The sequence below is a fragment of the Oncorhynchus gorbuscha genome, linkage group LG11, assembly GCF_021184085.1.
Source record: "Oncorhynchus gorbuscha isolate QuinsamMale2020 ecotype Even-year linkage group LG11, OgorEven_v1.0, whole genome shotgun sequence".
Lineage (NCBI taxonomy): Eukaryota > Metazoa > Chordata > Actinopteri > Salmoniformes > Salmonidae > Oncorhynchus > Oncorhynchus gorbuscha.
The window spans coordinates 21,988,780-22,012,591 of NC_060183.1; the positions used below are offsets into that span (position 1 = coordinate 21,988,780).

At 43.0% G+C, this 23,812-nt stretch overlaps 2 protein-coding genes across 5 annotated transcripts in view; one reads left to right on the top strand and one right to left on the bottom strand.

Annotated features, from left to right (window-relative positions):
* LOC124048295 (transmembrane protein 150A-like) overlaps positions 1-5,802 on the top strand; it is a 47,720-nt gene extending 41,918 nt beyond the window's left edge. For 2 of the 4 annotated variants that reach the window (XM_046368934.1, XM_046368933.1), the window contains 2 exons: positions 2,900-3,077; positions 3,421-5,801. In XM_046368934.1, the coding sequence (XP_046224890.1) occupies positions 2,900-3,077; positions 3,421-3,668 (426 nt within the window). In that variant the 3' untranslated portion in view covers positions 3,669-5,801. Of the gene's footprint in view, positions 1-2,899; positions 3,078-3,420 lie in introns of all 4 variants that reach the window. The other 2 variants (XM_046368935.1, XM_046368936.1) reach the window with 1 other exon arrangement.
* Positions 5,105-22,110, bottom strand: LOC124048294 (S-adenosylmethionine synthase-like). The gene is made up of 9 exons (XM_046368932.1): positions 21,842-22,110; positions 12,498-12,575; positions 11,254-11,376; positions 10,939-11,051; positions 10,715-10,858; positions 7,740-7,958; positions 7,019-7,201; positions 6,763-6,896; positions 5,105-6,525 (listed from the first exon to the last, which is right to left on the bottom strand). The coding sequence occupies exons 1-9, from the start codon at positions 21,927-21,929 to the stop codon at positions 6,423-6,425; spliced, it is 1,185 nt and encodes a 394-aa protein (XP_046224888.1). The 5' UTR covers positions 21,930-22,110; the 3' UTR covers positions 5,105-6,422.
* Positions 22,111-23,812: the final 1,702 nt, after the last annotated feature.

Below are 23,812 nucleotides of genomic sequence, written 5' to 3' on the forward strand. Positions count from 1 at the left end.
GTGTCTTGCGACTCTTCAAACGTGTTTGTCTTTTGTTTTGACTATGTTTTGGGTATTGCTCAATAGTAACTGTATGGTGAAAGATGTTGGGTGTCATTTTGGAGTCACTTTGTAAGTGAGGATAGAAGGCATTCATTTGGATGCTGCCATGATTCGGAAAAGTCGTGAATGAATCATGAATAATGACGAGTGAGCAAGTTACAGAGGCACAAAGATGAGAGGATAATCTGTTGTCATTTTCATACTCATGATTATTCATAATACGTTCAGGAATTTTCTTAATCGTGGCAGCATCACAATGAATTTAGAAGTGTTCAGAAACATCATCTCTGCTAATTTAAAAAGAAAATCACTCCAGACACCATTCATTTACGTTTCAGGAAGACATACAGACAACAGATATGTATGAAAATACCCTCAAATAAAATAAGACATTCTGTACTATCATTTGATCTCAAATCCAAAATTCTAGAGTATAGAGACAACATTTTTATTTTCGCTCCACTATCCCAATAAGTATGGTGAGGACTGTATGTACATGTGCATGTGTACTATTTGGTGACAGTGTGTACCCATGAGGGTGAACGTTTTTGAACACCGCTGTTTGTCACAGTGCCAACAGGGCTAATGTGGATGGGATACACGTACGCAGGGAGTTTATGTATAGCAGGAATCCCTTTACAAGAGTGACTGTTATCCGGTTGAGAAACAACTCCAAGCTCCTTCTGCCATAGGCACCTCTGAGAGGATTAGATACTCTTAATGTCATACAGTAGAAACTAGGAGTCTGTTTGGTACTGGGAATAGGTTACTGTAGAATCTGTAAAGTATCTCACACGTCACAAAAATTTGGACAACCCTACTGTCAATATTTTACCGGGTGGTTAAGTGAAGGCAGACTGTCCCCCGGCTAAAGAAAACTCTAGAAGGTTATGAACTCTAGACCTGGTGCAGGTTCCCCACCCTGTGGTTTTGGGAGTGTGAACATCTCTACCACCTCAGCCTATCATACAGTTGACCTTATTGTATTTGTGTAATCAATATACTAAAGAGGATTCTCATAGGTCAATACAGGGGTGTGTTTCAAACTTTCAACAGCATAGATTGGTCACTTTTTTTCTAATTTAGCACACAGAAACTAGAGGCCATGAGTAACAGAGTAGGCACAGAGTGGCCTATAGATCGCGCTGTTATAAGTAGTCTTACTTAAACCCTCATATCCGTTACCTTGTTTGACCTAGAGACTTGAACTTTTGCATGTAGGTGCTTTTCCTCATGTTGAGCAAATTTGCCTCAAGGACTCATAAGGTCCGTCAGGATAGATTTTCTTCCATCTTGTAGCCCATGGTACATCTCTTAACTTAGGTTGATAAAAGCTAAGGGATTGATTAAGAGATGGCTGAGTTATTGATCAATTAGTATTTCAGATTTGACGTGTCTTTCGTAAATCTTTCGTAAATCCACTCCACAAGGCCTAACAACATCAAACTTTTTAGGGTCATCAAAGCTATTGCCACGCTGGACCATGTTAAGTTTGACATTGATATCTTAAAAATTAAGGAAACTATTAACAATTCACTTTTTGACTATGTAACGCTCATGCTTAAAATAATCATAAAAAATCTCTCATGGACTAAAAGTCCGATTCACTGCAAATTTGGTCTTTGGACTAATCACAATTGCCACTAAATATTTTGAGAAAATAACATTGACGCATTCAAAGACTGCCACATTATATCAGCAGATGCATATTAGCACATGGCAGAGTTATTGACAAATCAAAAAAACTGATTTTTTTGTGTCCATTTAAACCACTGTAAATCCGCTCCATATTGACCTATCAACTTGAAACGTGTCATCGCAATCATGGACGTCACTACGATGAACCACACTGAATTTGGTATTGATATCTAAAAAACTGTTAACAACTCATCCTTTGTATATGTAACGCTAATGCTCAAAATCATCCGCAATCATCTTCCTTGTGAGGGACTGCGAATGGAGTCTGAAAACCTTTATTTGGTGTTGTGTGTTACGCATTGAAACCAGTAGAGGGCGCCCTGATCAATGGTTTTGTTGCAGTGTCATCCGATGCAGAGAAAGTGTTACAGTGAGAAAGAAAGCATCTTCTCCTCATGAGGATTCACTCCATGTGTTCTATTTAGACACATTACAATTAGACTCGAATGCTTTTGAGATTGTTGCTCCATTCAATATATAGTAGCTCAATAGATTAAGTCATGACTTTAAGAATGATTACCCACTGCATCCAACTTACAGCATTTGTGTCATCCTTGTGGTATTGAGAGAGAAACATGGTAATGCTTTCCCTAATGGCATATAAAGGAAGATAGTTCCGACATGATAGAGTGCTCGCTTTCCTATCCAACTGATCTGGTGTCCGTTCTGTCATCCTGTGAACCCCTGTGCATTGCTGCTCGCAGCTGTCTTTTTGTGTGGTTTTACTGAAGCTCCTCTGGTTTAAGAGTGTTATTCTGATCCATCCATTGTTCTCTTTTCCTGGAAACGAGTCCTTTTGTGTCAGATAGAGTAATACCCTGTTGACAGTGACTATACTCTCCGCATAGGAGAACCCTTTGAATAACCCTTTTTGGTTCCAGGTAGAACCCTTGGGATTCCAGGTAGAACCCGTTTGGGGTTTCATGTAGAACCTGTTCCACAGCCATAAGGATTCTCCCTGGAACCAAAAGGGGATTCTCCAATGGGGGACAGTCGAAATAACTGTTTTGGAACCCTCTTTTCTAAGAGTGTAGTGTTGTTGGGTCATGTTCACCCATGCGTGTGTGCGTGCATGCGCTTCTGTGTCCGTATGTGCGTTTGAAGTACACGTACGTCCGTCTATGTGTCGTAAATAAACATTGATGTAATTGTGTTCCAGGTGGATTATGCCAAAGTGCTTCACTACGTGGGTGCAGGGGTGGCTTTTCCCACCAGTATCCTGTTTGTGTGTCTGCAGTCAGCCCTGACCTACCGGCTGGCGAAGACCCAGAGAGAATATAACGTGGGCCACCTTCGACTGGGGATGAGCTTGCTAGCCTTCATCGCCCTGGTCTTCAGTATCCTTTACACTGGTCGTCACTGTAAGAGAGGGAGAGTCAGAGAGACATGAAGGAAGTACGTATGTGTTACATGGCCCCCTGCTGGATAAAGGCATATTTTGCATACATGCTGTTGATATAAGTATGTGTGTGTGTGTGTGTGTGTGTGTGTGTGTGTGTGTGTGTGTGTGTGTGTGTGTGTGTGTGTGTGTGTGTGTGTGTGTGTGTGTGTGTGTGTGTGTGTGTGTGTGTGTGTGTGTGTGTGTGTGTGCACGCAAAGTGTGTTTCCACATGCTATCTCTCAGTCGTCCCTCTGTCTAGATAGGTGCTGTTGTTCTCCTTAACCCTCTGTCCCTCCCAGGCGGTGTCTTCTTTGTCCAGGAGAGCTTTGTCCTGCAACACGCCTCCGCCATCTTTGAGTGGCTCTTCTGCATCATCATCATGCTCTTCTTTGGGACCTTTGCCTTTGAGTTTGGGGACATGTCCGGGGATACCCTTATGGTGCTGGCCAGAGGGGGTGTCCAGGGCTTTTCCAGCAGTGACCACAAGGCCGAGGAGGCAGGAGGGCCCAACCACCACTACCAACCAGATGGCATAGCAATGCTGTAGGCCTATCAAAGGCAGGCTTCTGTGCCCACTGACCAATCACAAACAGGGTTGGAGTGGGAAGAGTGGATCACTGACCAATCATAGACCACCAAAGGGCATGAGGACGACGCACCCTCCAAATGGACCTGCTCGGTATTGCACATAGCTAAAGCACCCAAAGCTTTTCTAACCATTGACCAAAGACTAATATCATGTTATTGCCATATTTGCACTGCGTTGCAGTAGACAGTACAGGGTGGATTGCAAACATATGTTACAAGTGCCTTTTGGAAGAACACAGGCAGGTGCACACACACACACACACACACACACACACACACACACACACACACACACACACACACACACACACACACACACACACACACACACACACACACACACCTTCCCTGTCTTTTCCTTTCATCATTACGTAATCACTCTTGATTAGGAGAACTTGTTCGCTTTCCGTGTATCAGATCCAATGTCTTGATTGAGTGCCTGAAAAATCTTTAATGACTAAGCAGAATATGACTGGGTCAGTACCTGTGTTATTATGTTTGGCCATTCAGACACTGAACTCTGCATCGCATTGTTTCTACTCAGGAAAATCTGTTACATCACCAGCTGTTCAGTGCCTTTTAACAGGAAATTAAAGGGAAGTTAAAGTCAAACAAAAGAGGTATTGTTGTTTTCTGTGCTCAGAGATATTTGTTTTATATCAGAGGTTTGATTGTTGTATTGTATGAAATATAAGCAAATAGGGTAAATGGGAGGTTCTGTTCGGGTGTAGTGACCCTTGTTTCATTTTGTGAGGGACTCTGCGAAAGGAGTCTGAAAACCTTTATTTGGTGTTGTGTGTTACGCATTGAAACCAGTAGAGGGCGCCCTGATCAATGGTTTTGTTGCAGTGTCATCCGATGCAGAGAAAGTGTTAGTGAGAAAGAAAGCAAACCAGAGAAGTGAATCACTTTGAACGTGTATCCTTGTACCAAATTGATGACAAGAAGAAGAAATGTTAATACAAACATGTTATTTTATGTATGCTGTTCAATTCTTCAGGTATTAATGCAAATATAGACACATTTTTTACTTGATCTAAATCTGTCTATTTATCGTCTAGAACCTGTTTTTTTATATTTTTTTTTATTTTTTTTTTATCTCTGAGCTGTCTTCCATCTAGTCATTGTTTCATGCCAATCGGATCAATTGCTGTTCAAGCAGGCAGAGATACAAAATGTATCACACCGGCTATGACAATTAGTGTTTTGAAAGTTCCATATCTTGAAAACTTGATTTTTGACATGCAAGGCATTTTGGGACTGTGTCAACAGTGGACTAATGAAACAAATACCAAGAGATAGTTTGAGTGGATTATTACTTTAAGGTGAGCATTATTAATGCACCAGCAAAAAATAAAACCCTTTTCTGAGAATGAACTCTTATAGAGACTGATGAAAAGACGTATACATTTAATGTTTTATTGTTCAAAACCCTATTTACATTTTCCTGTTATCTATTGACAAACTATATATGAAGGATCTGAGTTCATCTGGTTTCCGAGCAGTTACAGTAATGCATGAGAGATGGTTATGTAGACAAGGTAACAGCACTGGCACAACATTCTCAGTCGTTTTTTTCTACATTGAACCAAAATGTGGCGACATACCATTTTACTCTAAAACCTTCACGCTCAGAAAAAGCTAGCCCTGCCTCTGGTAATATCTCTACAATAAAAGCGTTCTAACATAAAAGCATGTAGAAGTTGTGTATCTTTCAAAGAGATTTTGTGTATTTGTGCCTTGATTTGAACGAAGTTTCACAAAGCACTCAACTATACTATTGAACCTCTAATTGATCAACTTTACTTGAAATCCCTTCCCTGAATTTTGTTAGAAAAAGTTTGGATAAAAGGAATTAAGAATGAACACCACTTCACATGTCAATCACAGCATGTCAAATAGAGTGTAGTTAACAGATGTTCTTTGATGGTATCAATTAGTATTAAAAGACCCAGTGCAGTCAAAATAGTTTGTGTTTTGTATCATATTGTTGAAAATACAATACTCTGCCATTAACAGTCATTTTTCAGGATGCATATCCTTTTCCATTAGGCCCCTCCAATTAGGTCCCTCCAATTAGGCCCCTCCAATTAGGTCCCTCACTCAGACCACTGTTTTTTTGCACAAAAAAAAAAGCTATTTGACCATTTTAATTTTAACTACTATAGTAAGGTGTTTAATTGTTACCCACATTCTTTTTGATATTGAGATAATAATTTTAAAAAACAGCTGCATTGGGCCTTAAAGTAACTGCCAGGTAAAGTATGGATATTCTACCTTTAGATTTGGTCATTTGCTTAATAACAACAGGCGGTTTTAGCGGTTACAACAGGACAAGTGGAGTTAACCCAATTTCTTTTTTATCCAGCTTAATGTTTTAGGCATTACTGAAAACGAACAAAAATGAAAACTTGCACCAAAAAGGTGGTTGTGTTTGTGAGACAAGCCACATGTATGGGGGTGTGTAGTATATGTTAAAAAACACTTTGAAAATGCCATACAGCCATCTCACATATCTGATCGAGGTCATGACCGAGATGTTTGGGTTTTCAGTTTTCAGCCAAAGAGAGAGCGAGAGAGAGTACACTCCCCCTTACTCCAACCTTACCCACCCTCCCCTGTACCCCTAACAGCTGCCAGCATGGCTGTCGCGTACTGGTCAACATAGACAGCTGCCCATGTCACCGTTGCCCGTTGCCTACTGCACCACACACTAGAAGTTGAGGTTCTTGGCCACCTCCCAGGGAAACTCCTTCCTGCCAAAGTGGCCGTAGCAGGCCGTCTTCTGATAGATGGGCCTTTTCAGGTCCAGGTCTCTGTGGACAAATATCCAGCAAGGTATTCCAGTCAAAACCCATTGCTGCCACTTAGTGTTGACGACAGGGAAAATGTACATACACACACGAGCACACAAGACTAGAACAATACGATTTAGCATGTGACCTGATCAGGAAAAACTCGAACCTATTTGCTGCTTATAACTAAGGCCCAGAATTTCTCATGGAAAAAGGTTATGTATGACTGAGGGGAAATTGACAAGAATATTGTCCCACCTGACAATGACCCCAGGCCGGAGGTCAAAGTTCTTGTTGACAATATGCAGCAGCTCCTTCTCAGTCTTCTGGGAGGACCCATAGGTGAACAGGGAAATAGACAATGGTGCTGCCACTCCAATGGCATAGGACACCTGGATCACAAACACGCACAGGATATCAACTCCTCAGTTCCAATAGAAATGACTGGCATTGTTTACTTCGGTTCGGTTGACAGTGTCCAAAGGTTAGAGAAGTATACGGTTGAATCTCTCACCTGCACCAGCACCCTCCTGCACAGATTGGACTTGACCAGGGACTTGGCGACCCAGCGTGCGGCGTAGGCGGCAGACCGGTCCACCTTGGTGTAGTCCTTACCAGAGAAGGCCCCGCCACCGTGGGCACCCCAGCCACCATATGTGTCCACAATGATCTTTCTACCGGTTACCCCAGCATCACCCTTTCATAAACAGAGATGTATGAATGTTTGAAAGCGGACAAAGACTACATGCATATGAAATGATGAACTTGTCATCAATAAAATAAAATGATTCATTCAGATACTTTGCGTGTTGACAGGCTGTGGATTCTACACGGATCACCACCCAGACACTACAAAGACCCAACCATCCTTTGTAACTGAGCTGCTGGAGAGGAAGGAACTCTTACTGATAACTTGAAATGAACTGGAAGTAGATAAAGTAAGATCAAGAAGATCTCCTCAGTGGAGGGAGGAACAGCCACCTTGGCTTAAAGAGGTGAGGGGGCGGCAGGTAGCCTAGTGGTTGAGAGTGTTGGGCCAGTAACCGGACGGTCGCTGGCTCGAATCCCCGAGCTGACTAGGTGAAAAATCTGCCGATGTGTCCTTGAGCAAGGCATTTAACCCTAAATTGGATAAGAGCATCTGCTAAATAACTAAAATGTAAAAGAACCTGTGGCCTCTAATAGCTCAACCGGGATTGTTAGACCCTAACAAATGGGACCATGATAATGGTTACCTGGGGCCCGCCAATCACAAAGCGTCCGCTGGGCTGCAGGTGATAGATGGTGTTGTCGTCCAGGTACCTGGCCGGCACAACGGCCTCGATGACCTTCTCCTTCAGTATCTCCTTCTGCTCTTCCAGGCTCACGTAGTCGTCGTGCTGCACTGAGATGACCACTGTGTGAACTCTACGAGGGATCACCGCCCCGTTCTCCTGGGTGTAGTGAACTGTCACCTAGAGAGAAGGGGCGTGAGGGGAGAGTTTTCCAGCCCGGCACTAACACACCTTTAAAATAATATCTAATCAAATGACTAATCTTCATTCTGAGCCATACTTACTTATATCAGGTGTTACTGTTGGGCTGGAACAAAAGCCTGAGAACTGCGATAAAATCATTGTGTTGGGGGATTTTAATATTCATGTTGACAAAGAATGTGACTACAAGGCCATTGAATTTATTCATATTTTGAACTCTATGGACTTCATCCAACATGGTGCTGGGCCCACCCATAACCACGGCCATACTCTGGACCTGGTTATTACCAAGGGGCTTTCTACTGACATATCCTCTATTGTTGATGTTACTTTATCTGTATTTTTTACTACCTTGTTGCCCATAGCACAGGGTATTACTGAATGCATTATTAAGAAACATTATTTTACCTCTGAAGTTGCCACAGATTTTATTGAGTGTATGAACAATACTCCTCCACCTATTCTGCCTTCCTCTTGTGATAACTTTAATAGCAAATTAAGGGCAAACATTGATGCCATAGTTCCAGTTAAGTTGAAAAAGGACACATACAAACGCAGCCCCTCGGATGAGTGAGGAAACTAATCAATTAAAGAGAAATTACAGGAAGGCAGAGCGCAAGTGGAGAAATTCAAAGTTGCATGTCCATTATGATACTCAGAGAGCAACTTGGCACATACAGTACCAGTCAAAGGTTTGGACACACCTATTCATTCAAGGGTTTTTCTTTATTTTTACTATTTTCTACATCGTATAATAATAGTGAAGACATCAAAACTATAAAATAACACATATGGAATCATTTAGCAACCAGAAAAGTGTTAAACAAATCAAAAAAGAAGCCACCCTTTGCCTTGATGACAGTGTTGCACACTCTTGGCATTCTCTCAACCAGCTTCATGAGGTAGTCACCTGGAATTCATTTCAATTAACAGGTGTCCCTTGTTAAAAGTTAATTTGTGGAATTAAGTTCCTTCTTAAAAGCATTTGAGCCAATCAGTTGTGTTGTGACCAGGTAGGGGTGGTATACAGAAGATAGCCCTATTTGGTAAAATACCAAGTCCGTATTATGGACTGCGTGAATCAGGGCTTCATGGTCAAATTTACCAAGAAGGAGAGTGATGGAGTGCTGCATCAGATGACCTGGCCTCCACAATCACCCGACCTCAACCCAATTGAGATGGTTTGGGATGAGTTGGACCACAGAGTGAAGGAAAAGCATCCAACAAGTGCTCAGCATATGTGGGAACTCCTTCAAGACTGTTGGAAAAGCATTCCAGCTGAAGCTGGTTGAGAAAATGCCAAGAGTGTGCAACTGTTGTTCTACGAAGCAAGTGACAAATAAAATTTGATTTGATAGATCTCCTGTGCCAAGATGAAATGTGCCACATTCACTTGCGTCGCCACTGAACCCCTGGAACTCCAAATAGCACCTTGAGAGAGTTCTCAGATTTAAAAAAAAACACATTAGAGCTGGAGCTTTTCCCAAGGGCCCCTGTGGGACAGATGGGAAGAGAGTAAAACAGACCAAGGAAGAGTCCAGGCCTCGGAATCCATGTTCTCAATGTCATCATGGTCACGGTATAAACCAATATTTATGACTGGGTTCAGTGTAAACACAAGAATAGCTTCCTGTCCATTTGACTTTAAAGGCAATCACCATGACTTGTGAGGATGTGCACATGATTGTGTGTGTGTGTGTGTTTATTAAAGACTGGATATTGGAAAGCAAGGGACAGTGGGTCTCCAAAAAAGGTGAGCTCCTGTTGCTTTGAGAGGGTTCAATGGCCATTTATGAAAACACCTCACTGATGTATAATGGAATGATAACATGGATCGGCTCCAGGCTCGTCAGTCAGAACATAACCAGGGATGGTCAAAAATGACAAAATACCGGAAAGATCAATGTATCATAATAAACTACAAAATAATTGTATTTTGAAATGCATTTAATTAAAATACATGTATTTGTATGTTAAAATACACAAATACATTTGCAATTAACCGGCCAGAACAGCAACAACCTTCTCAGTAATGTCTACTGAAACCTTTGACTTGCTATGACTGTGAAACGTTGTTGTTTATCTGCCTTAGTTGAATGCACTCACCGTAAGTTACTTTGTACAGTGTAATAGTGTCTGCTAAATAACCAAAATGTATATGTGAAAATTAACATATCAAAATGAACTGCAAAGCACACTGGGTACTATTATTGGCCTTATAATATCATATCTAGATAGGATAATTAAGTTAAACTGTATCCCAGCCTGCTACATTAATTATCCTAACCTGCTGCGTAAGTTCTCCTTAAACCTGGTACGAAAAGTCAGTTTTACTGTATCCGTTTTAGATTGTTTTTTGGGGGGGGGGGGTGGGGGGGTCAGAGCTCATTCAAGTAATACACAGCATGCTTTGCAATTGTCCATTTTTACACACACATTTATATTTAGTTAATTTTGCAGATGGTCTTATCACACCATAGTGCTATCAAACTTCTGATACCAATCATGGGTGAAAGGGGGGACACAAAATGGTGAACCTCTGAAAAAAACTGTATAGAAAAGTATTTTGTAAATACAAATTACAGCTCTCGAAAGTATCTTGTTACAAAAAACATTGGAGTGTAGTTCAGCCCATGGTAATACATTTGGCAACATACTCAAAAGTTATTGAGATGCATATTTCAAATACATGGATCCGAAATACTGCCCATCTTTGAGCTTAACCATCATCATACCTGTGTCTTGGAGTCAGGGCGGAGCCAGGGGACAGTGCCGTTCCGCCTCAATTCAGCCATCTTGGCATTGAGTTTGTGGGCGAGGACGATGGTGAGAGGCATGCACTCCTCGGTCTCATCAGTGGCATAGCCAAACATCAGACCCTGCAAACCAAGCCCAGGCAGTTTAGAATGACATCACCTAACGCCTCAGACCCCAATTGTTGAAGGATCTGTTTAATCACCTGGTCTCCTGCTCCAATGTCACTCTCCATCCGGTCAATGTGAACTCCCTGGGCGATGTCAGGGGACTGCTGCTCCAGAGCCACCAGCACGTTACAGGTCTTATAATCAAAACCTGAGGGGAGTGAAACATGGCATGCAATAACTGCCATGTGGGCCGGATTCAACTAACTTAATCTGGCCCTGCCTGGGTGGGGGGGTGGGTATGTTGTGCACACCTGGGCTATGACAACTCATGATGAAAAGAAAAGGGTAGTGGGAGAGCAATGTCATATATACTAGGGTAGAGGAAATTATTTATCCAAGTCCAATATTACCTTTATCTGAGTTGTCATAGCCGATTTGCCTGATGGTATCCCTCACAATCGTCTGGTAGTCCACGTTGGCCCGAGATGTAATCTCCCCGCAGAGTAGCACCATGCCGGTCTTACACACAGTCTCTGTTCACAACACACAATGGGTAGAATGCTGACCATATGCCTGATGATCATACAACGAGTGTACAAAACATTAGGACACCTTTTTGCACCCCCTCTTTGTCCTCAGAACAGCCTCAGCATGGACTCTACAAGGTGTAGACGTTGACTCCAATGCTTCCCACAGTTGTGTGAAGTTGACTGGTTTCCATGTGTTTGATGCCATTCCATTAGATCTGTTCCAGCCATTATTATGTGCCGTCCTCCTCTCAGCAGCCGCCACTGCTTGATACACACCAGAAGCCGTTGAGCCTGAAAAGCCCAGCAGCGTTGCAATTCTTGACAGAAACCGGTACGCCTGACACCTACTACCATACCCCATTCAAAGGCACTTAAACCTTGTCTTGCCCATTCACCCCCCTGAATGGCACACATACACAATCCATGTCTCTACTGTCTTAAGGCTTAAAAATCATTATTTAACCTATCTCCTCCCCATCATCTACACGGATTGAAGTGGCTTTAACAGGTGACATCAATAAGGGATTATAGCTTTCACCTGGATTCACCTGGTCAGTCTATGTCATGTTCATAATGTTTTGTACACTCAGTGTACATTTTACTGAAAAAAGTACAACATTTTGAGAAAGACGGTCCGTCGTTTCAGTAAATAATCCATGCCCAGGCCAAAGACTGAAGAACTTCAACAGCATCTGGGTCTGTATGAATCAAGAGTCTCAAAATAGGAGCGCTCATATTCATTGTGAACTATAAGCCAAAGGTGATCCTAGATCAGCACTCCTCCCACTCTGAGACGCTCAATACAGGTGTAGGATCTTAATTTGAGCAGGTTTGCTACAGCAGGAAAATAATCCTGCACCAACAGGAAATGTGACTTATTGTGTGGATTATAATGATAATTTTTGTAGAGGGTTGATACATTTTTTAATTCTGAAAAGTGGGAATTATAAACTTCAGAAGCCTTCTTAAACCTCAAATACACTACATGTGTTAAATGTTCTGCATTGCAGGAAAGGTTCTCCTGCAAAAAGGTGATCAAGTTCTACATCGGTACATCCCTGATCAAAGGCTGAGAAGTTTGTCCTCTGCTGCTATATAGAGGTGAGATGTTCTCCTCAACTCACCACAGGCCACCTTGGCATCTGGATCCTGCTTCAGGTGAGCATCCAGCACAGCGTCACTGATCTGGTCACATATCTTATCTGGAAAAATAATGTTGTAACGTCATTCATTTGTCAATGTCAACAATGTAGCCTTGACTCTGCTTGCATAATTGTTTGGTAATGCAACGGGATGTAGATTATTAATAAATCCGGGAGTGTATTTGGGGGATTAGCCTGATAGGAAGTCAAACCTGGGTAACTGTGGCTGAGAGGTCCAAAACTCTTGATCAGGTTGCTATTGTAGGTGTTGTACAGAAAGAATTCATACCCCTTGATTTACAGTGCATTCGGAAAGTATTCAGACCCCTTCCCTTTTTCCACATTTTGTTACGTTACAAACTTATTCTAAAATAGATTTTTAAGAATAATCATCAATCTACACACAATACCCCGTAATGACAAAGCAAGAAAAAAAGTGTTGTTGTTGTTGCAAATTTATTAAAAATAAAAAACAAAAATACCTTATTTTCAGAAGAACTCAGACCCTTTGCTATGAGAGTCAAAATTGAGCTCAGGTGCATCCTGTTTCCATTGATCATCATTGATTTTTCTACAACTTGATTGGAGTCCACCTGTGGTCAATTAAATTGATGGGACATGATTTGGAAAGGCACACACCTGTCTATATAAGGTCCCACAGGTGACAGTGCATTTCAGAGCAAAAACCAATCCATGAGGTCGAAGGAATTGTCCATCTCTGCAGCACTCCAATCAGGCCTTCGTGGTAGAGTGGCCAGACGGAAGACACTTGTCAGTAAAAGGCACATGACAGCCCGCTTGGTTTGCCAAAAGGCACCTAAAGGACTCTCAGACCATGAGAAACAAGATTCTCTGGTCTGATGAAACCAAGATTGAACTCTTTGGCCTGAATGCCAAGCATCACGTCTGGAGGAAACCTGGCACCATCCCTACGGTAAAGAATTGTGGTGGCAGCATCATGCTGTGGGGATGTTTTTCAGCGGCAGGGACTGGGAGACTAGTCAGGATCGAGGGAAAGATAAACAGGACCCCATTAACATCGACGGGGATGTAGTGGAGCGGGTCGAGAGTGTCAAGTTCCTTAGTGTCCACATCACCAACAAACTATTATAGTCCAAACACACAGACAGTTGTGAAGAGGGCACAACAAAACCTATTCCCCCTCAGGACACTGAAAAGATTTGGCATGGGCACACAGATCCTCAAAATGTTCTACAGCTGCACCATCGAGAGCATCCTGACCAGTTGCATCACCGCCTGGTATGGCAACTGCTCGGCAGCTGACCGTAAGGCGCTACAGAGGGTAGTGCGTATGACCCAGTACATCACTGGGGCCAAGCTTCCTGCCATCCAGGATCTATATAAAAGCCGGTGTCAGAGGAAAGCCCATAAAATTGTCAAAGAGTCATAGACCCAAGTCATAGACTGTTTTTTCTGCTACTGCTTGCCTGCTACCACACGGCAAGCGGCTATAAGACTGCTGAACAATTAATCCTTTGTACACTGCTGCTACTCGCTGTTTATTATCTATGCATAGTCACTTCACCACCACCTACATGTACAAATGACCTCAACTAACCTTTGCCCCCACACACATGGAATAAACAAGCGCACAGTCAATAACACAATAGATGAGGTAGGTAGATTGGGTGTGTAACGGCAGGTTTCCTCTTCGTCTGAAAAGGAGTAAGGATCGGACCAAGATGCAGCGTAGTAAGTGTTCATGACGATATATTAAAAACGAACTGAACACTGAAATACAAAACAATAAACGATGTGATGAAAACCGAAACAGTACCGTGTGGCGACAAACACTCACACGGAAACAAACACCCACAAACCAACAGTGAAACCCAGGCTACCTAAGTATGATTCTCAATCAGAGACAACTAACGACACCTGCCTCTGATTGAGAACCATACTAGGCCGAAACAGAAACCAAACATAGAAAAACAAACATAGACTGCCCACCTCAACTCACGCCCTGACCATACTAAATAAAGACAAAACAAAGGAAATAAAGGTCAGAACGTGACAGGGTGGTTATTTAAAGATGGGCTATGTACAGCTGCAGCGATCGGTTAGCTGCTCAGATAGCTGATGTTTAAAGTTAGTGAGGGAAATATAAGTCTCCAGCTTCAGCGATATTTGCAATTCGTTACAGTCTTTGGCAGCAGAGAACTGGAAGGAAAGGCGGCCAAACTAAGTATTGGCTTTGGGGATGACCAGTGAGATATACCAGCTGTAGCGCGTACTACGGGCGGGTGTTGCTATCGTGACCAGTGAGCTGAGATAAGGCGGAGCTTTACCTAGCATAGATATATAGATGACCTGGAGCCAGTGGGTCTGGCGACGAATATGTAGCGAGGACCAGCCGTTTAGAGCATACAGGTCGCAGTGGTGGGTGGTATAAGGGGCTTTGGTGACAAAACAGATGGCACTGTGATAGACTGCATCCAGTTTGTTGAGTAGAGTTTTGGAAGCTATTTTGTAAATGACATCGCTGAAGTCAAGGATCGGTAGGAGAGTCCATTTTACGAAGGTATGTTTAGAGGCGTGAGTGAAGGAGGCTTTCTTGCGAAATAGGAAGCCAATTTTAGATTTAATTTTGGATTGGAGATGTTTAATATGAGTCTGGAAGGAGATTGTAGCCAGACACCTAGGTATTTGTAGATGTCCACATATTCTAATTCAGTACCGTATAGAGTAGTGATGCTAGTCGGGTGGGCAGGTGCGGGCAGCGAACGGTTCAAAAGCATGCATTTAGTTTTACTAGCGTTTAAGAGCAGTTGGAGGCCAAGGGAGGAGTGTTGTATGGCATTGAAGCTTGTTTGGAGGTTAGTTAACACAGTGTCCAAAGAAGGGCCAGATGTATACAGAATGGTGACGTCTGCATAGAGGTGGATCAGGGAATCACCCACAGCAAGAGCTACATCGTTGATATATACAAAGAAAAGAGTCGGCCCGAGAATTGAACCCTGTGGTACCCCCATAGAGACTGCCAGAAGTCCGGACAACAAGCCCTCCGATTTGACACACTGAACTCTGTCTGAGAAGTAGTTGGTGAACCAGGCGAGGCAGTCATTTGAGAAACCAAGGCTGCTGAGTCTACCGATAAGAATACCGTGATTGACAGAGTCTAAAGCCTTGGCCAGGTCGATGAAGACAGCTGCACAGTACTGTCTTTTATCGATGGTGGTTATGATATCGTTTAGTACCTTGAGCGTGGCTGAGGTGCACCCGTGACCAGCTCGAAAACCGGATTGCACAGCGGAGAAGGTATGGTGGGATTCGAAATGGTCAGTGATCTGTTTATTAACTTGGCTTTCGAAGACTTTTGAAAGGCAGGGCAGGATGGATATAGGTCTATAACAGTTTGGGTCTAGAGTGTCACCCCCTTATAAGATGGAGATGACCGCGGCAGCTTTCCAATCTTTAGGGATCTCGGACGATACAAAAGAGAGGTTGAACAGACTGGTAATAGGGGTTGCAACAATGGTGGCGGATAATTTTTGAAAAAGAGGGTCCAGATTGTCTAGCCCAGCTGATTTGTACGGGTCCAGGTTTTGCAGCTCTTTCAGAACATCTGCTATCTGGATTTGGGGGAAGGAGAAGCTGGGGAGGCTTGAGCAAGTAGCTGAGGGGGTTGCGGAGCTGTTGGCCTGTGTTGGGGTAGCCAGGAGGAAAGCATGGCCAGCCGTAAAGAAATGTTTATTGAAATTCTCGATTATCATGGATTTATCAGTGGTAACAGTGTTACCTAGCCTCAGTGCAGTGGGCAGCTGGGAGGAGGTGATCTTATTCTTCATGGACTTTACAGTGTCCCAAAACATTTTGGAGTTAGAGCTACAGGATGCAAATTTCTGTTTGAAAAATCTAGCCTTTGCTTTCCTGACTGACTGCGTGTATTGGTTCCTGACTTCCTGAAAAGTTGCATATCGCGGGGACTATTCGATGCTAGTGCAGTCCGCCATAGGATGTTTTTGTGCTGGTCGAGGGCAGTCAAGTCTGGAGTGAACCAAGGGCTATATCTGTTCTTAGTTCTACATTTTTTGAAAGGAGCATGCTTATTTTAGATGGTGAGGAAAGCACTTTTAAAGAACGACCAGGCATCCTCTACTGACGGGATGAGGTCAATATCCTTCCAGGATACCCAGGCCAGGTCGATTAGAAAAGCCTACTCGAAGAAGTGTTTTAGGGAGCGTTTGACTGTGAGGAGGGGTGGTCATTTGACCGCGGACCCATAGTGGATGCAGGCAATGAGGCAGTGATCGCTGAGATCCTGGTTGAGGTGTATTTGGAGGGCAAGTTGGTCAGGATAATATCTATGAGGGTGCCCATGTTTACGGATTTAGGGTTGTACCTGGTGGGTTCCTTGATAATTTGTGTAAGATTGAGGGCATCTAGCTTAGATTGTAGGACTGCCGTGTTATGCAGGTGAATGAGGACCCAAAAGCGACTTGGCGAAAACAGAGTCTTTATTCCAGTAAAGGAAATAGGCAATACTCCTAGACAAATCAGAGCAGAAAACAAAACATAAAAAACTAATTCCACTCGTAGTGACGAGGACAGACTGGAGACTCGACCATAAACTGTAGGTTGCCTCGGGAAGGCACCGACCGTAGCAGACTCAGACACCTGCTCACACGCAGCATCTGAGGGAAACAAGACACAGCACGGCAAACAATATACAAGGATCCGACAGGACAGAAACGGAAGACAAGGGGAGAAATAGGGACTCTAATCAGAGGGCAAGATACGGAACAGGTGTGAAAAGATTAGATGATTGATTAGGGGAATAGGAACAGCTGGGAGCAGGAACGGAACGATAGAGAGAAGAGAGAGAGGGAGGGAGAGAGAAAAAAGGGAACGAACCTAAAAAGACCAGCAGGGGGAAAACGAACAGAAGGGAAAGCAAAATGACAAGACAATATAAGACAAAACATGACATGCCGGGGTGTTAAGCATATCCCAGTTTAGGTCACCTAACAGAACGAACTCTGAAGATAGATGTGGGCAATCAATTCACATATGGTGTCCAGGGCACAGCTGGGAGCTGAGGGGGGGGGTCTATAACAGGCGGCAACAGTGAGAGACTTATTTCTGGAGAGATTCATTTTTAAAATTAGAAACTCGAACTGTTTGGGCATAGACCTGGAAAGTATGACAGAACTTTGCAGGCTATCTCTGGAGTAGATTGCAACTCCTCCCCCTTGATGGAAAATGTTGTAGTTCGGTATGGAAATCTCCTAATTTTGGGGGGGTTTCCTAAGCCAGGATTCATACACGGCAAGGACATCAGGGTTGGCGGAGTGTGCTAAAGCAGTGAGTAAAACAAACTTAGTGAGGAGGTTTCTGATGTTAACATGCATGAAACCAAGGCTTTTCGGTTACAGAAGTCAAGAAATGAGAGTGCCTGGGGACACGCAGGGCCTGGGTTAACCTCCACATCATCCGAGGAACAGAGGAGGAGTAGGATGGTACGGCTAAAGGCTGTCAAAACTGGTCGTCTTGTGCATTGGGGACAGAGAATAAAAGGAGCAGGTTTCTGGGCGTGGTAAAATAGATTCAGACATAATGTACAGACAGGGGTATGGTGGGGTGCGGGTACAGTGGAGGTAAACCCAGGCACCGAGTGATGATAAGAGAGGTTGCATCTCTGGACGGGCTAGTTATGCTGGGTGAGGTCACCGCATGTGTGGGAGGTGGGACAAGGAAGGTATCTGAGGCATGTTGAGTGGGACAAGTAGCTCCGCAGTAAACTAAAAACAATGATAACTATCCTAAACAATAGTGTATAAGGAATATTGACATTTGTGAGAGACATAAAGCAAGGCATAAAGCAATCACAAGTGTTGATTGGCAGAGCTAGCTAAGACAACAACGGGTAAGACAACAACAGCTAATCAGCTAAGACAACAACAGGTAAAATGGTGATGAATGGGCAGAGAGGATCGGTTAACTACACACAGGGCCTGAGTTCAAGGCTGGGGCCGACATATAAACAAAAATAAACAAAATGGAGTACCGTGATTAATGAACAGTCCAGCAGGCATCAGCTATGTAGCCAAGTGATCATAGGGTCTAGTGAACAGCAGTAGATGGAACAGGGAAGCTGCGGGGTAGTCATTACTACGCTAGCACGCAGGAGACACAGCGTGGGTAAGACTGGGGTAAGTAGAAGCGTCTGCTCCGACGTCCGGGAAAGGCAGGTTGAGTTACGTTGGCGGACCAGACGTGGTGGTACGGCGGGGCGCCGTGTCGACAAAGGGTCTTGGCCAGATGGCGAAAGAGGTATTGTAGTTGTACTTCATGTAAAGTAGATATTTCTGAATTTCATTTTCAATACATTTGCAAAAATGTCTAAAAACATGAAAGACTTGAAGATTGCTGTTAACCGTCACTCCCCATCTAATTTAACAGAGCTTGAGAATATCTGATAGGAAGAATGGGAAAAAATTCCCAAATGCAGATGTGCAAAGCTGATACAGACATGCCCAAGATTATTCAAAGTTGTAATCACCACCGAAGGTGCATCTACCATGTATTGACTCAGGGGTGTGAATACTTATGCTACCTGACCAAGCAAAAAGGCAGTACCTGCTCATTGCATGGAACTGAGAAAAATGGCTTTTATTTACCTTGGTCTCACAGTAACTTTATTCAGTTACTTCTAACATGACCCCCATTTTCTCCAAAACACAATACAATAGAGGTAGGATACATGTCTAAATGATTAAGCATGTAGCAAAAATGACATTAACTAATTTTCGAACAAATGAGCAGTTAGTGTCTTTTTGCTTGGTTGGGAGTATGTAAATGTAATATTTCTCTATTCAATTTTCAATAGATTTGCAAAAAAAAATCTAAAAACATATTTTCACTTTGTCATTATGGGGTGTAGATGGGTAAGACAAAAATCTGTAATAAATGTTGAATTCAGGCTGTAACACAACAGAATGTGGAATAAGTCAATGGGCATGAATACTTTCTGAATACACTGTAACTGACCAGAATGAGCCTCCTGAAGTTGATGAGGTAGTTTCCTGGCTTGACCTTTTGCTGCACATGGCAGAAGCCAAGTCAAGACCTAGATTATATTTCACCCTTCCGTCAGAGTACTACTCTTGGTTGGCTCATATTAGGTGCTCCAACCCTCGGAATAGCTTTAGTTCTGTTAATGCATACCTCTGTAGCGTGCTTTCCTCCCCACCGGCAGTCAATATACACCACCATATATGTGCATATATCAACTTATTGTGTAAACTTCACAAGGAGGTTTAGTGTTCAAACTATTTCATATTCACAATCATTTGTGTTATATTCTTTGATTGATGTTGATATGCCTTCATTTAAAGAGATATGAGATATTCAGTCTTCACCCATTATGTTTCTGGTTTTCTCCCATTTACACTGAACAAAAATATAAACGCAACAAGTAGTGTTAGCTCCATGATTCCTGAGCTGAAATAAAAAAAATCCCAGAAATCATCCATACGCACAAAAAGCCGATTTCTCTCAAATATTGTGCACAAATTTGCACTTTGTCCTGGGGACAATAAAAGGCCTCTCTAAAAATGTGCAGTTTTGTCACACAACACAATGCCACAGATGTCTTTACGTTTTGAGGGAGCGTGCAATTGGCATGCTGACTGCAGGAATGTCCACCAGAGCTGTTGCCAAATAATTTAATGTTCATTTCTCTACCAAAAGCCGCCTCCAACATCCTTTTAGAGAATCTGTTAGTAGCTCCAACCGGCCTCACAACCGCAGGCCATGTGTATAGCATCGTGTGAGCGAGCAGTTTGTTGACGTTGTGAACAGTGTCCCATGGTGGCGGTGAGGTTATGGAATGGGCAGGCATAAACTAGGGACAATGAACACAATTGCATTTTAATGATGGCAATTTTAATGCACAGAGATACCGTGACGAGATCCAGAGGGGCATTGTCGTGCCAATGCTCTGCCGCCATCACCTCATGTTTCAGCATGATAATGCACAGCCCCATGTTGAAAGGATCTGTACACAATGCCTGGAAGCTGAAAATATCCCAATGCTTCCATGGCCTGCACACTCACCACTTGAGCATGTTTGGGATGCTCTGGATTGACGTGAATGGTAGTGTGTTCCAGTTCCCGCCAATATCCAGCAAATTCGCACAGCCATTGAAAAGGAGTGGGATAACATTCCACAGGCCACATTCAACAGCCTGTTCAACTCTACTTGAATGCAACGTCGCCCTGCATGAGGCAAATGGTGGTCACATTAGATAGTGACTTGTTTTCTGATCCACGCACCTACCTTTTTTAAAAAGGTATCTGTGACCAACAGATATATCAAAACATGCATATCAAAACATGTATTAACCATGTAATGAGTGGAGTGTTTTTAACGTGAGACAACATGAGAGCATACCATAATTAGTGAGGGATAGTGTGATACAGTAATTGATATGTGAGCAGATCAAGTTGTCTCTGAACACATTGTGACATTAAATGCAGAGAAGGTACTTGGCCATCATGAGGCAGGTGTTAGGGCATATGTTGCCTAAGTTGCATGCCACTGCTCCGGGTGTATGTGTAATTATGTGTGGAGCACAGGAGGTTGGTGGTTTCTATGTGTTTGATGCCATTCCATTCCATTCCATCCGTTCTAGCCATTATTATGAGCCATCCTTCCCTCAGCAGCCTCCTAAAGTTTGGAGTATACATCATACTATATTGAAGGGAGCAAGAAAGAGAGAGAGGGTGCTTTGGCAAGTATGTATCAATATTTATATTCATAATTACACATTCAGAGTAGCGGTTAGTACTGTAAGTACTGTCAGGAATATAGTAGGCCTACTGTATGTCAACAGAGGTGAAAGTATAATATACCACCGTCCCCTTCCATTTGCTTGACCCGTCCTACTGGAGTAACTGGGGAGTAACAGCAACACATGCATCCATAAATTGTCAATGGTATGTCTCTACAGCACCTCTGTAGCATGCTCCCAGTTTGATTGAATTGTGCAGGCATCCAATTCTACTGCCAACTTCTGTACTTTCTCAATATGTTTTCTCTCAGTTTACATGGTGCAAACTCTTAGTGAATCCGCTCCTTTGTGTCTCCTCCTTCCGCTTCTTCCTGCATGGCATAAGCAACCATTCAAATACAAGTACAACTAATTCATAAAACCCATTGGTGTCAGCGGTGGGATCTCGAAGAAGAAAACAAAACTTTCTATTGATGCAGTGCATGACATTCTATGGTTCTGTTCTGTTTCATGGGGACCATGCAAAGGCATAGTGGTGTTATGGTATCCAGACTAGAGCTGCCTACTCACCTGGGTGTCCTTCTCCCACAGACTCAGAGGTAAACATGAATGACCCATAGTGCTCAGCGTCATACAATCCGTCCACTGGCCCGTTCATTGTGATCTGAGCAGCTCAACGATGCAGAGGAAGTTAGAGTAGGCTAAAAAGCCTAAATAGAGAGATAACTATAGTAAATGACGGGTTGAGCAGAGAGGCTGCTGTACCAGCTACTGCGTCCTTCTACGCAAGAGGCTAAGAGAGAAAGAGGGAGGAGAGAGGGAATGTGGGAGACTTTACTGGAGCCACAACTTTCCTCTATATAAGGCAAGGACAACATACACACTCATGCACACACACTCATACACTCTCCATGAAAGGGGGTGGGGGTCATGTGAACCAGTGGGTTAGACCATTCAGAAGAGGGAAAGAGGGAGAGAGGGATTACAATTTCCAGGATAAACTTGTTTTTAACTCCTCGTGTGCTGAGCAGCGGACCCTTCCATTCAACCACGGTCTTACTTGAGGTTTATTCAATGAATACCCTGTTCATAGAAAGTCACCACATGGAGTGGTGTATTATATTACTGTGAAAAATGTATATTAATTTTATGGAGTGGCTTCTCCTGTCTTTCCCCCCTATTCTCTCTCTTTTTGTCACAAGGGGCCCCTCACTTTCCTGGCGGGATCACTGTGCCTGTGTACACAGAGTCAGACCCGGTAGAGTTATAAGCCCAGCCCTGGCAGTAGCTGCTGGAATCCATGCTTCTAATGAAGACATGCCTGATTGAAACTAGGCACTATACAGCATGATGCAATGCATTCAGTTGAGCATTAAATGATGAACCATCTAATTATTTACATGTATTTTTTTAGAATGGACAAGAAGTGTTAAGGATAAAGCATTGCTTGTTTCTTAAAAAATTAAACATATGTTTGAGTTTCATGTTTGAGCTGATTTTCTTGTCAACCCATCTGCTACAAGACATCCCTGACCCTGGCCCCATACTGTAATGACAATAGAGTGGGGTCAGAGTTCAGACAGAGGTCAAACCAAAGAATAAATACTCTCGCTCTTGGTGTACATATTTAGATTGTCTGACAAGTTATCCAACAGCCCAATTAAAGTGGGATTTGATTTTCCACTACACCGTGGACCTAAATGGTATCGGCCAATATGAATATTTGCACCTCCAAGAGCTTCCAAAGTGTGAAAAGTAAGAAAAACTTTAACATGAGCTTCTCAAATATGAACTGTCCCATGATATCCATCCTGCATGGAGTACACTAGAAATATAGTAATGGATGCAACAGTCTAAATGAAGTGGTATTGTAATATTAATAAAGTGTCCAATAGCCTACAATTTCCCATTACTAATGCTAACCTTTCCAATTCAAATGTCCTCATCCAGACGTGCTCTTTGGTATGTGGTGGTGCTTGGGGATCTGGGTCAGGTGTTGGTGAGATGATTGCTGGTGTGACCGCTAAGCAGCGGCAGCGTGCATAGGGCTGAGATCCCCTTTCCTCCTCAGCTATTATGGGGAATGTGGCAGCTGCCTGCAGGGTGTGTTGGTTGGATCCCGCTGTACCTCACCGATGTGTGTGACCCTGACTATCTCTGATTACATGAACCCTAAACCCGAAAATATGTCACAACCAAAGCGAGAGCATTGGATTACTGATAAACATCACAAACCGTATCTCTGCTGAGTGCAGTGAAAAAGAGTGTGTGTGTGTGTTTCAAACTTAATGCAGATGAGCAACTGAAACCTCGTAGCAACCCAAATCACTGACTCCCAGATCTTATTAAATTACTAATGACTAATAATTATATGGATTCCCTGTCCTAATGTAATGTACAGCTGTATGGTCATAGATGAATAGGTAAATACTGTAGCATGCACCCTAACTACATATAGAACAAAAGGTATAAGATACCTAGCAAACCTTTTTCTATTTCAATTAGTAATGGAATTATTTAGCTCACACCGGCCTATAAAAC

Excerpts from the sequence above, each read along its gene's own strand:
- LOC124048294 (XM_046368932.1), bottom strand. The coding sequence starts at position 21,929 with ATGAACGGGCCAGTGGACGGATTGTATGACGCTGAGCACTATGGGTCA. Across the intron at positions 11,052-11,253 it reads CTATGACAACTCAGATAAAG|GTTTTGATTATAAGACCTGT; the intron begins GTAATATTGGAC and ends CACTCCCCTCAG. Across the intron at positions 10,859-10,938 it reads ACATTGGAGCAGGAGACCAG|GGTCTGATGTTTGGCTATGC; the intron begins GTGATTAAACAG and ends CTTGGTTTGCAG.